This window comes from Cryptomeria japonica, chromosome 1, assembly GCF_030272615.1.
Source record: "Cryptomeria japonica chromosome 1, Sugi_1.0, whole genome shotgun sequence".
Classification (NCBI taxonomy): Eukaryota; Viridiplantae; Streptophyta; class Pinopsida; order Cupressales; family Cupressaceae; genus Cryptomeria; species Cryptomeria japonica.
In genome coordinates, this window is record NC_081405.1 from 492,256,551 (window position 1) to 492,271,386 (window position 14,836).

At 35.4% G+C, this 14,836-nt stretch overlaps 1 protein-coding gene across 1 annotated transcript; it reads left to right on the plus strand.

The window, feature by feature from the left end:
• Nucleotides 1-11,527: 11,527 nt before the first annotated feature.
• Nucleotides 11,528-13,000, plus strand: LOC131042736 (uncharacterized). The gene is made up of 2 exons (XM_057976058.2): nucleotides 11,528-12,091; nucleotides 12,332-13,000. The coding sequence occupies exons 1-2, from the start codon at nucleotides 11,549-11,551 to the stop codon at nucleotides 12,830-12,832; spliced, it is 1,044 nt and encodes a 347-aa protein (XP_057832041.2). The 5' UTR covers nucleotides 11,528-11,548; the 3' UTR covers nucleotides 12,833-13,000.
• The last annotated feature ends 1,836 nt before the right edge of the window (nucleotides 13,001-14,836 follow it).

Here is a 14,836-nt window from a genome sequence, read left to right on the forward strand (position 1 = left end):
CTGAAATTCAACGCTAAATCTGAGATGATCATCACCAATCTTTTACGATTGGTCATAATACTCCTAAATCTCTACTACTTTTCTCTTGTACACTCAATTCTCTAATCCTTTGTTGCATTTCTCTGTTGGCATTTTTGATGTTTATGTTGTGATTGTCATTAATGGACACACACTTGCATTAAGATCCTCTTTATATGTATGAGTTAGAGCACAACCGGTATTTGTTTCAACCGGTATGTTGCAAGTATGTTGTGTCATAGTCATTAGACTATTGATGTTTTGCAAAATGTGTTTACCATTCTAAAGCGGCATGTTGACCTCAAGCGGTATGAGGGATTAAAGCGGCATAACACATTTTGACTAGTCTTCATTTTTGTCAAACCGGCAACCAGTATTTTGTATGAACCGGTAATACTCTGTGATGAGTTACCAACCGCCATTTTGTGATGAGTTATCAATCCATCGATTGTTTTATGGTGCCGACACACTAGCGGTGCTTCTTGTGTCGTGTTACTGAGTATGTCTAGATTCATTGAACCTAGGAAATTGAAATGTAATCCTATTGGACGGACATGAAATCAGACTCCTTTAAAAGGACATCATGTCTAGGGTTTTAGGTTGTTGTTGAAAGGGTTAAAGTTGTGACTAGGGTTTAAGGTGGTTGAGGAGTTGAAAAGAATGTAAATGTGTAGAAGACTGAATTAATGCAGGAGTGCATTAGGAATGAGCTATCAAGGATCTAACTAAGCAATCCGTGCTATTAGATAGATCAAACACTTGTTGATTACTCACATCTTTGAAAAGTCTGTGGCCCTTAACCGGGTAGGCCCAAAAGCCTTTTGTAAAATCCTCTAACAAGGTGGTTCACCTTTGTGAATCTAAAATCCTCTAGCAAGGTAGTCCTTGATCAGACTTATCTCCTAACAGAGATTGAGATTCCTAACAGGGTCTCTTCTGGTGAAGAATATTGTAAGACCTTAACCAGTCTGGTTTCTTTTTTGCAGATAGTGACTTGTGAGTTCCATCTCACCATGGTTTTTCCCATTTGGGTTTCCACGTCAAATATCTTCTATTATGGTTGTATTTCTTTTGTGGGTGAATGCATTATTTGCATTTTGATTTGCATGTGTGATAGTCGGTCTGTCTATTAAACTGTTTTACCAGTTTATCTTTAGACTGTTTAAGTGCAAGATGTTTTGGTATACTAATTCACCCCCCCTCTTAGTATTCATCAGTTGGCATCAAAGCCTACCTTTCTATAAGTTTAACCACTTGGTAAGAGATATGGGGGAATAAACCTTGAGGGAACTTACTCAACAGCTCACTTAATCTAAGCAAGCCTATGATGATCTTATGATCAAATACAAGGCATCTCAAGCAAAAAGGAGAGAACATGCAGAAAAGCTGATGGAGCTATCTGAAAATAGTTCTGCAGATGAAGTAGACATGGAAGCCCTAATTGCAGAAGTAAATAAGTTGAATGAATCAAACTCCAACCTGAGAAAGGAGTTGGAAGGACTGACTATCCGGATGTGTCAAGAGTTTGAGAACCGGAGAAAAACTAAAGACCTAGTGAAAGAAAGAGATTGTGAGATATCCAAGTTGAAACAAGAGATGAGTGCCCTAAATGCTCAACTCCATGCAAGCAAGGTGGAAAAGGAAGACATGCAAGGAGAACTGAACACTTCCATATCTAGGAATGAAAATTTGTTGGAAACAAATGCTGCTATTTCCAAAAAACTCTCTGAGTCAAAGGAATTACTTGCTAAGTTTAGCAAAAGTACTATCAAGCTAGAGCAAAAGCCTGAGTTGGCTAGACCAATAAAGAATACCAATGGACTTGGTTTCTCTGGACATGAGGAAGGAGAATCCTCAAGAACAAATGTTGAAGCATCAAAGAAGCAACCGACACTCAAAGGTAAAGGTAAGCAAAAATTCAAACCTGTTTGCTTTAACTGTCTTAAAGAAGGACACACTACCAATGTATGTAGGAGCAAAGCCTACAATAATTTTCCTTACTTTATTAACAATGTACCTAGATCCAATAAGTTCAATGGTCATTGTTATGCATGCAACAAGTATGGACATAGAGCATTTGAATGCAGGTCTGTCATGAATGACACAAGAAGATATCCTCAGAGGACCCAAGGAGTTGGTCCTGAACCTTTTGTGAACTAGAATCACAACCGGTTTAATGTCTTCAATCATTAGCCAAGAAGCCGTGACTATCAAGCGACAACCCGATGGAGAGCAAATTGTATGATCTGTAATAGTCATGGTCACACTGCTGCAACATGTAGAAAGAAGAATGGAAACATGAACAATGGACCTTGGAGAGTACCTGGATTGGTTTTCTATCACTGCAACAAACCAGGTCACATTGCAACATTCTGCAAAAGCAGAAAGAGTAGATCAGATGATATATCAATCACTCAGGAAGGAGGAATTGATGTTGAAACAATTCAAGTAGACATGAACAAAACTTGGAAGAGGAAACTAGTAATGTTGGAAGAGGAACTAGAAAACTAAGCTTCAAAATGTTTTCGAACCCTCGGTTTAAACTGACAAAAGACCTTAACCGGTATATGATACCTGTCGCTTGGCAAAAGACTGGAAATGGTAAAATGACAAATTAGGGTTTATGCCCTAATGGAGGAGCATTAATGATGGTAGGTGAGGACTATGTTTAAAACCATTTTTGAAATCATTTCTCACTATCAGTTTTAGAGCAAAGAAAAGTTTTCAAAGAGAAGAGCGACGAAAAGGCGATTTGAGCAGAAATTTGGAGAAATTGAGAAACCACGAAGGAGATTCAAATTCAAATAGAAAATGGTCAAGTGGAGAACACAAAGTGGTGATTCAACTACCGATGAAGTGAGGAGTAAAGGAGAATCGAAATGCCCTAAATTCATGTGTTTTGAAAGGTATTTCTCGAGTTCTTAAAATTTCTACAATGGCTTCCGCATCTCATACCAGTTCTAGTGCATCTATTGAGTCTGAAAGTTTTATTCAACGGAAGTCAAAGTATAATGCCCTATCACAAGTTCCTACTGGAGTGATAGTAGAAGAGGGAATCTCAGATTATATTGATTGTAAACTCGAAGACTTAGGGTCTCAAGCTATCCATACCCAACTAGATCTATTTTGTGGATAAGATAAGATGATCAAACTGGAGTATAGTATTTTGGAGAAGAAGAAACTCCACAATGTTATTTACTTCCTCGAGGATTTCACAGAAGATCATATAAGGATTATTCTGAGTAGGGTCCATGGTGACAAAATGTACTTGGAGAGGATGCATGATATCACGCCATAGAAAATTCATGCAGTCACCGGTTTCTACAATATAGGGGAAGTACCAGCCCTAAGGATAGTTAGCAAAACTGTGATGTCCAAGCTCACCAGTTCAGTGAGTGACTCACGAGGCATGACTGTAAATTCAATCAAGGATGATCTAGTTAAGTATGCCTACATGGTGATAGGCTACCGGACATTCTCAACCAGCAGAATCAACTCTGTATCTACTACAGCGATAAAGGAGGATGCATCATTTGACCTATGCACTGGTATGCAGAGGCAACTCCTATTGAACTTGAAATCAATCAAACAAGATAATACACTGAGGTTCAAGTTTGGACAACTATTGGTTGGGTTGTTCTTTTACTTTCAAGGATACTTCCCAAGAGTAGGAGACATTCAGTGGTCTCATGACCAACTGGTAACCAAGCAAATCAAGGAAAGCATTGAAGCACTTGGAACCGGTTACCTTGATATTTTGAACAAGTATTTTGATGAGTTCAAAAGGAAGACGAGCCAAAGAGTGAGGATATCAGGAGACATCGTCAAGAAATATGAAGACGATATCTGCTTCACCATCTAAGTAGACAAATGTATAATGGAGGTTGTTGAACCTAGAATGGAAGAAGTGGAGCCAATGGACTATGAGGTGATGTACGACATGCTGGAAGGGTATGCCTCTACTCTTATTGCCTCACCGCTTGATCCTAAGGTGAAGAGAACCGGAACCTACCTCGAGAGGATAGCACCGGCTAAGGAACCACCAGGGCTGAGGAACCACCAGCAGTGAAGAAGGCAAAGGCAGTGCCTGCAGCATTAGCACTGGTTACTACTGCAACTCCAAAAGTGACCAAGCAGTCACCAGCTAAGAAGAAACTGGAAGCTACATCGGCTAAAGTGTTCCAGAGAAAGAGGAAGATGAGAAGCAACTCTCTGGACTCAGAAGAAACTGTGTCTACGGAGCAGCCCAAAAAGGCAAGACAGACAAGAAAGAAGACACAGAGTGAACCAACATCTTCAGCACTAGTAAATATAGATATCTCATCCTATAAACCTTTGACACATTGTCAAAGAACAATAAAGAATATTAGGAGAAAAGTGTTAAATGATTTACTTGAGTGTTTCGATGACTTCAATGAGGATGAAAAGGAAGCGGTTGAAAAGGAAATAATTCAGTATCTGTGTAGTAATGACCGATCGCCCTCAAAGATTAAGTCTCAGACACCGGATTCTTTATATATGTCATTAGATAATAGATGGCGCATTGCCATAAAGAAAGAATAGGAAATTAGAGAGAAGGTTTTTGCACAATACTTTCCCGACTTGTCAAATTTTGAATTATATGATGTTATTGATCTAAATAAAGGACTCTTCTTCACTAGAAAAAGAAGACTCTAGCCGTTAGAAGGTAGAGTTGCTGATTTTAAAAATGACACCCATCTATTTATGCAAATTGTTGTCTAAACTCACAAAGCACGTTTGGCCAACTGGCAAGCAGAAGAAGAACTAGTTATATCCAAACCAAATGAAGCATTTGATGATGAAGGAAATCTAGTTGTAGAACCAATCGACACTATTGATGTTGATACCCTGGACGTAGAAGATGTCACTCAGGACATACCTTTTGAGGGAACAAGAGAGGAGCATCAGGCCGAACAGGGCAATGAGCAAGCCGAGGACTGAAAGGAAGCGACTAGGGAACAGGCAGAGAAGAAGAAGAGGGATGAAGATGAGGTAAAGCTGAAAGAGGAAGAGAAGAGAAAAGAGGAAGAGGAGAAAAGAAAAGGTGAAGAGAAGAAGAGGCAAGAAGATGAGAGGAAAAATAAAGAAGAAGAGGATAAAGAAAAGAAGCGGAAGGAAGAAGAAAAGAAGAAGAAGGAAGAGGAAGAGAAAGAAGAGGAGAAGAGGAAGGAAGCTCAGAGGAAGAAGAAGGAAGAAGAAGACAAGGAACAAGAAAAGAAGAAGGAAGCAGAGAAAAAGAAGAAGGAAGAAGAAGATAAGGAAGTCGAGAAAAGGAGAGAAGCGGAGAAAAAGAAAGCAGAAAAGGACAAGATAGGAGAAGCAGAGAAGAGCACATAGATGGAGACTTTGAAGACAACAGGGAGTCAAGCCAGACCGGCTGATATCACAAGTCCTATCAATCTCAAGTCTGCAAGTGAATCGAAGCTAATGCAGAGAATCAAGGTAGCTCAAGAGCACCTTGAAAACATTCGATAGAAGAAGAAGCAGGATGTAATCCAAGCTGCTATGGATATGCTTACCAGTTTGATACCCGGTACAAATCTTCCAAACACCGATTCTTCATTAGCTAGACTAAAGATCCTATGCATAGTAGTAGATGATCAAGTGCAGAGTCTTGAAGAGGTAGCAGAGGCTAATGTCAAGAAGGAGCATCAAAAGGCTCTTAATATAGCTCTGGTGAAAAAGTTGAATGAGCTCCAGTCTGAACTAAAGAAAGAACAAAAGGCCATAAGGGATGCTCTAGATGAGGGGAATATGCTACTCAGCAAAATCTGTCAACCCCATCTATTATATGATGATGTGCTAGCTTAGAAGCAAAAAATTGAACAGGACTTGCAGTCCTATTTGAGCACATTCAAGCTGCCTTATGATTCCTTCACAACTAATGGGCAAACCGTTCACCGGTTTCATATCCAGTCAGCCAAAATGGAGCAAGAAATCAGCACACGATCTAGAGATTTGTAGGAGCTACAACTGGTTTTACTTCCGCGTCTGCAAATTCTTCAGAAGTGTTATCTAAACCTGGATGCCTTGACAGTTACATAGGAGATGAGCACAGTTGATGCCATGGAAGAACAAGTCTCCGAGATGCAAACAGAGAAAGAAGTGGCCACCTCCCTACTTGAGTCCTGGTCTCTATCAATGAAGCAATTCTTGCAGGACTATAAATCTATTTTTGACAAGTACTACTCCTTATTGTCATAAACTTTTATTGTTTTAATATCAAATGGAAACAAGGTTGTTCAGTTGTACTTTGTCATTGTTGGCAAAGGGGGAGAAGTACTCTATTTTGGAGAAGTATAGGGGAGAAGTATCTGGTTTTAAAATTTTGCTATATGCTTTGATATATGCTCTGATATCTCAATGTTTATGCTCTGTATGCAAATTTTCTATTCATTGTATTGTTAAACGGATAGTGTATATGCTTAGGGGGAGCAAATTTGCTAATGGCATAATTTTGTTGTAAAACACTTAGATGTCAAAATTTTATTTTCCTAAGTGTTGCCATCAATGCCAAAGGGGGAGATTGTTGGCATTTTTGATGTTTATGTTGTGATTTTCATTGATGGACACACACTTGCATTAAGATCCTCTTTATATGTATGAGTTAGAGCACAACTAGTATTTGTTTCAACCGGTATGTTGCAAGTATGTTGTATTATAGTCATTAGACTATTGATGTTTTGCAGAATGTGTTTACCATTCTAAAGCGGCATGTTGACCTCAAGCGGTACGAGGGATTAAAGCAACATAACACATTTTGACCAGTCTTCATTTTTGTCAAACCAGCAACCGGTATTTTGTATGAACCAGTAATACTCTGTGATGAGTTACCAACCGGCATTTTGTGATGAGTTATCAATCCACCGATTGTTTGATGGTGTCCACACACTGGTAATGCTTCTTGTGTCGTGTTACTGAGTATGTCTAGATTCATTGAACTTAGGAAATTGAAATGTAATCCTATTGGACAGACATGAAATCAGACTCCTTTAAAAGGACATCATGTCTAGGGTTTTAGGTTGTTGTTGAAAGGGTTTTTGTTGTGACTAGGGTTTAAGGTGGTTGAGGAGTTGAAAAGAATATAAATGTGTAGAAGACTGAAGTAATGCAAGAGTGCATTAAGAACAAGCTATCAAGGATCTAACTGAGCAGTCCGTGCTATTAGATAGATCAAACACTTGTTGATTACTCACATCTTTGACAAGTCTGTAGCCCTTAACCGAGTAGGCTCAAAAGCCTTTTGTAAAATCTTCTAACAAGGTGGTTCACCTCTATGAATCTAAAATCCTCTAGCAAGGTAGTCCTTGATCAGACTTATCTCCTAACAGAGATTGAGATTCCTAACAGGGTCTGTTCTGGTGAAGAACATTGTAAGACCTTAACCAGTCTGGTTTCTATTCTGCAGATAGTGACTTGTGAGTTCCATCTCACCGTGGTTTTTCCCATTTGGGTTTCCACGTCAAATATCTTCTGTTATGGTTGTATTGCTTTTGTGGGTGAATGCGTTATTTGCATTTTGGTTCACATGTGTGATAATCGTTCTGTCTATTAAACTGTTTTACCGATTTATCTTTAGACTGTTTAAGTGTTTAAGTGCAAGATTTTTTCATATACTAAATCACCCCCCCTCTTATTATTCATCAGTCTCCTTCTCTTCCAATTCGATGGTCTATATATAGTGTTTTCATCTACCTTCTTTCCTATATTCAAGCCCATCTGTCCTAGTGGTGGATTGATTCCAAATGACACCACACATGGTTTAACTACAACATAATAGTCCTGATCAAGCTCGAACACTTATGTGTTCACCATGCAAAGTTATTCATTAACTTCTTTTGTGACACCACACTGCACATGTCATTCATAGATATTAATACTAGTGGGTTTATGTGGGTTGGTACCCCGCATTACTATTAAATCATGCCACATTAAATGGCAGTTGCAACACGTGTAAACTTGGATATTTGGGTGGGTAGTTGGTGGTAACACCGACTCCCTCCCTTCCACATGTGGAATAGTCAACATCGACTCCCTTGCCCACCACATACTACATTGCCCAAGCTTGGTCTACATGGTTGCAATGTGGTTGTGCTTCTTGCAAAGTCTAAGTTTACTATCAATTTGTTTGCTACATGGTCTATATTAATATCATCTCCCTTGCAAATGGTTTTTAAGTTCCTATTATGCCAAGTCGAATTCCCTCCTATCATGCATGGTTTGTTGACTATGACTCATAGTGATAACCTGCCACTATGTCAGGTATGTGGCTTTCAAATATGTCGCTTTCATTAATATATCAGTCATCACAGTTTGCATTAAACTCAAACATAATGTATTTTACTTAATTGCATTGTCGATATACTTATCGACTTTCTCCCTGAAATGTAGATATGCTTTATTATTTCAAAATCGTTGCTTGGTAAATTCGGTCATAATAATATATATATATATATATATATATATAATATATATCATATATATACATAATGACAAATAATTAAGTTTATATATTTATAAGTGTATATATATAAATATATATAAAATTCAAGAAGTACTTAAATTTCACGATAATTGGATATACATATATATGTTATACTATTATCAAATTACCAAAGTAAACTCATAAGTATGATATTTTTAATACATTTATACATATCTGCACATAAAGAACGTATAAACCTACGATCAATATTCATATCTAACCCATAAACAAAACAATCCTACTTTAAAATAAGACATAATATTTCACATTCACTCATGCAACTTGGATTTAATTTAATCACCACTCAAATCATGCAACAAATGCACATGTATAAACATTTAAATCAATCTACTACTCATTCCAAATTCATCATTCCAATTTAAACAAACACTCAAATAAGGTCATTTAAATCATCCATCTTTACAAGATGCAAATTATAAATCCTAATGTGGTGTGTGAGATATTCCATATATTCTAGCGAAATCCAGGAACTAAGACAACTCCACCTGAACCATGTTCTCACCTTCATTCGCGTTCACCTGCTCCTGTATTCACTTGCACACAATTGCTCATTAGCAATGACGATCCCAATTTTATGATAAAAATTATTACTGATCATTCAATTGTATATAAATCATTTCAGTGCATTCGATCTCCTATCTTATTTCATTAACAATTCCATTTTCATTTCATTTCAATTTCATTTGTGAAAAATAAACATTATTTTCTTAATTAAATAATTATGGAAAAATGGGGTTTGTGACATCCTTCCCTTCTTAAAAGAGACAACATCTTGATGTCTTATTATTCTATCCATAAGCACATGCTTCCTCAACATCATAAACATTAACCATACATTGTGGTCTCAAATCAAATATAATAGAAATAGTACCATCTATACCATCTATGTAAATCAAAATCAGAGTATTTATGTATTTCATGCATCAAGCAAATACTACTCTAAGAAAACAAAAGAGGAATATGATAGTTAATCATCACATCATCCTCCCAAGTAGCACTATCATCAAAATATTGGTCCCACTAGACCCAATATTGAGTGAAATCTCTGCTATGTAGCTTAACGCTACATTGATCAAGATTTTGGATGTGCTCCACTAGCACCATTCCTGGATCATGTACCCATAAGCATCTGGATTCATAATTTTCAGCACATCGAAGGGTCTCACATATCTTGGTACCAACTTTGATGATTTTCTCGATAAAATAGAGCTCTTATGAGGCTTCTCCCTCAAAAGAATTTTATCTTTAGTAACAAATATCTGAGAGTCTTGTTTCTATTATCATAGCTTTTCTTGTTTGTTGACTGTCTTTTTCAATATATTCTTGATCAATTTCATCTGCTCATCCATTTCTTTAAGCATATTAGAACCAATGATGATCCTATCTTTATTCTATCTCAACTGACAAATGTTAGTCATTTCTGTCATAAAGCATCATAATGGGTATCATTCCTTAAAAATGCATGAAAAGATTTTGTTGTATGCCAACTCAATCCAAAGGCAAATACTTCTCCCCCTCGTATTTCTAATCCAAGCAATACATCAAAAATAATTCTCCACTACCTAATTAACTCTTTTCTATTCAGTCATCTATCTAAAGTTGTCATGCCGAATTTAATCTAGATCCCAAAGATGTATTCAATATTGTCCAAATCCAAAATGTCGCTAGACATTCCTATTTGATATTTCTATTTTTGAAACTCCATGCAATCGATAAGTTGAATGAATAAATTTATTTACAAGATTCAATGATTCATCTTTAAATATATCCAAGTATGAAATGTGCAATCTCTGTCAAACTGTTGACAATAACCAATTATGATATCATGCTTGTTCTTACTCAAAAGCAATTCTTGAATAAATTTCATATTGATTTCCTGCCACCTATACTTAGGTTTGATACAAAAGTCCTATTATACGATCATGCTCAACTTTCACTCGCTAAATGTTGTGCCACATACTCAACTACCCTTTTCCAAAGTTCTTAGTTTCGTTGCATCTTTATCAACAATCTCTAGGTTAACTAGATATTTCCAAATGTTCTAATTAAAGTGGAATATTAACTTACTCAATATGCAGTGGAAGCATAATTTATTTACCATCTATGTGAGTAAATTCAACTAGTTTGCCATAAGAGGCATACTTGTATTAACAAGGGTATAATTATGAATTACTCAAATTAATAGACATCATTAATGAACTGATGCCATTAATAGGGGTATAGTTATTCACTGAGGCCCTCATAAAATTTTAGGGAATGTGGCTCACTCTACAATTCTATGATATTGATGCCCTTAACCACATAATTCTAGCAACTATCGAGTGCGGGTTTATTAATGAACGCATCCTTAGAATAGTAGGACACTACAGTCAAGACTCGATTTTATCAAGTTAATTAATTAATTAATCACAATGAAAGCTACAATTATCTATCAAAAATAATATATTATAACAAATTCTTGTAGTCTATGAAAATATAATTTAAATGAAAAAACAAATCAAATTCTAACCTAACCTCGTATAAATAATTATAAATATTATAGATAGCATAAACAACCAGCACATGTGCCATGGACATTGGAGTAGTACAACGTTACAGACTTTGTGTGGATTTTTTTTAAAGTGTGGAAATACATTACATTGTTCACTTGTCTTATCAAACATTGACATACTCTTGCTTGAAGTCGCCTGTGTCGGTCCATTTGGTTGTCTCCATGCAAAAGATAAAAACGCGTAAAAGTCTTATCAATTCGTTGTGCCACAAATTCTAAGACGGTGGGTAAAATGCTGTTTAATTCATGTGCCACTTCCTTTTGACCGTTGAAACACTGGCTATTAAATTTCCGCGTCTGTTTTTTTGAAATTTTCAATGAAAAGAACCCACAAACTGAACCTTCCTCCGAAATCTCCATGATGGCCCTTTAAAACCACACAAACAACTGTCTACTCAATTACAAACATGGAACCCAGTTCTTTACAGACCTTTAATAGCTCTTCTAGTTTGATGGACGATGATATTTTCCAAGCAGCACCACCAATCATTGAAGGTTTAGATTATTCAGTCACTCATAGTTTTCCCTGCTTTGAGAAGGAAGATTTAGTCATTACAGACTATCTTTGGAATGGCGAATACGTTGATCCTTGGCTGCTACATGAAGAATATCATATTCCTCCAGCTTTTGATGATTTGTGCCATCAACCCATGGAGATTCCTCAAATTTTAAGCTCCTCCCTGCGACTTGATGATCCTCTACCTCCCCAGATTCCATTGAAAGGAAAAAGTGCATTCCAGAAGTATGAGGAATGCTCTACCGTGGGAGTCCAATTGAATTCGGCACCTAAAATCAATCAGAAATCAATCAAGAAATGCATCGATTTTGTAGATAGAATGTGTAAGAGTAGCAAACGCAGGTCGAATTGGGAAGTAGATGATGGTGTGGTAGATGAAGCATATGCTTTTACTCGTATGATTTCTGAGCGCAAGAGAAGAAGCAAGCTTAGCCAACTGTTTATGGATTTAAGTTCTATTCTTCCTCACAATCCCAAGGTACACTTTTTCCATTATATAAATCAATTGTTGTCTTTGGATTTAATTGTGAGAGTTTTTATATATTTTGATTACAGATCATTCTGAAAAGCAATAACTGTTGATATTATAGGTGATGACAATCTAATATCAAATCTAAGTAGCTAGATAGGCAGAAGCTAATAGATTATGAAAATCTAATGTCAGATAGATAGTTCATATCTCTTTTCGTCAATAAATGATTTTTTTTTATGTATGCAGAAAGTTGATAAAATTTCCACGTTGTCAAAAGCGATAATGGAGCTGAACCAGAAAAAGCTTCGTATAGGAGAGCTTGAACAACAAAATCACAAGCTAAGTAATGCAATTAGCCATTATATAAGTGAAAGTTACAGCAGCTTATCAAATGGTTATAGTGCATATTTAGGAAAGAGTGCTTTGATGGCTTGTGATTGTGAAGAAGCTGTTGTAATTATTGAGGAGAGCAGCATTCCAGAAGAGGCCATCATTCAAGTGATGACGAAAAAAACATCTAGTTGTACTCACATGGACGCCATTGTTAGGGTGGTGAAGTGCTTGAGAGAAATAAAATTGGAAGTGGAGGTGGTGAGAATACAGTCGAGAGAGATAGATGCAACTAACCTGGCAATTGAGGTCACAATCCGCTCTAAAACAGAGGTTAAATCTTGCACACAAACTTGCCTTGTTAGAATTATTTCTGTAAATTTGATTACTGAAAATGACAACATTGTTTATTATTGATGACACAGGGAGAACGATTGAACGTTGCCCAGAGGAAAGTGTTTGAGGAGATGGTGAAACACGCTTTGAGTCTAACTTAAAGTAGTTGTTAAATAAGTACATCGATTAAATTTTAATGAATTGACATGTTTGAATTTTTAACAAAAGTTGTTGACATTTATATGTATAAAATAGGGTTAGTAAAGTCAATGTAAGTGATTAAAGATTGTAAGTTTGAATCCTCTTATAACAAAGAGTATTCTGTATTATTAGACTTTTCAAAAGTTTTAAATAACTTGATTTATTGTTTATTGTAATCTAAATTAATAAAAACATTTGAAAGATATTATAGAATAGCTAATAAGTATATACACTTTTATAAGTCTTTTAATGGAATATTTGATTGATATTTTTCAAGTATATTTATTGTTTTAAATCTTGCTAATATATGAATATTTATATTTCTTTGTATTATTTGAATAATATATTTAATTTTTTTATCAAAATGATTAGTAGTTAAAAATAGTTTTAGATGATGCTTTAGAATTCTAAAACTTTGATAATGGTGATTTTCCATTGGCGAGTTCTTGAGGTTTTCTTATTTGTTATCTAATTATCATTGTCGTGAGCTCTTGTCTATCATTAGGGATGGTGTTATTTGTGATTGGTATGACCAGACAGTGCAGGGCTTTGAACGGTTATTCACTTTTATTGGTCTGGACATTCTAGCGGCTGCTTTGGATTGTTTCATGGGACTGTACTCTTTGTTTTCTTATCCCGAACATGATGAGGAGACTACTTTGCAAATTGCTCCTCTACAACAATCTTCTCCAATGGATAGTGAGATGGCCTTACTAGAGGACTCATTAGAGGACCTAGTGGACATGTAGATGGATACAGTGGATAATTCTTCTCTTTGATTGATTCCTCTGGAGGTTGGCCCTAGTAATTGGGCATCTCATTATCATATGTAATCTTCTGTTTATGGATATTTATTGTATGTAATAGGGTTGGGAAATCTATATTTTTTGGCCTATTTATGTATGTAATGGGATTTTTATTTTTGGGCACTTTACTTAGCCCATTTTGGTTTGTTCTTAAAGGACTTCTATGAGTGTTTTGGTTTAGAACTTCTGTCCTGCTAGAAATTTTGGTTCTTCCATGCTTTCAGTTGTTTCCAATCTTTGTAACTTATTTTTCATTAACATATATTTAGTGGCCTTTGCCACTTTTATCAAAAAATATAAATAAAAAATGAATAGTATTTTAACTTTAATATCTTATGTTGAACACATTTTAGAGATTAATTATTTAATGTGGAGTTTACATCTTTCCTTTATGAAATAGGCCTAGTAATTCAATAATGTTACCTTTTCATAATTTATTGAATATTAAAATAAAAGATATTATAATAATTTATAAGAGGTTAAATATTTATAATTTAATCATTCAAAATGTTAATCATTGAGAATTGATTTCATTGAATACAAAATTAATATAAAGGGGATGTATTATTACTGGATTTGCATCATTTAAGTATATGCAAGTGTTCAAAATAAGTTACTGAGTATAAATTCACAACAGACAAGGTTGAATGAAGACATGGAGGGCAAGTTATGAGTTTCATCATATGTCTCTATTACGCCTAGAAGGAGAAACCATTGGTTCCATTATAAATCATTAGGAAAAGGATAAATATGATTATAGTGAAAACCTTGTTAGAAAAAAACCAAATAGTTATATAGACAATATTTTAAGGTTCAAATGATCTAATGACAATGTGTTGGTGATTTGAAAAAAATAAATGAAATTATGAATATTTGAGTTATCTTCAAATCATGATTTTATTTTGTAGATTATAGTCAATGCAATATTTAGTTCACTCTAGATCCTAAATTCAAACGATGCAATGATTTGTATTAAAAATATTAAAAACCAATCACAACTCAAGAACACTAAATCATGTACTATTTTTAGTGTTGTTTTGTTGTTTTTAGTTTGTTTTATCTATATTTTAGTTTAAAT

Coding starts and splice junctions, on each gene's coding strand:
- LOC131042736 (XM_057976058.2), top strand. CDS start 11,549: ATGGACGATGATATTTTCCAAGCAGCACCACCAATCATTGAAGGTTTA. Junction 12,092..12,331: donor TTCTTCCTCACAATCCCAAG/GTACACTTTTTC, acceptor TTATGTATGCAG/AAAGTTGATAAAATTTCCAC.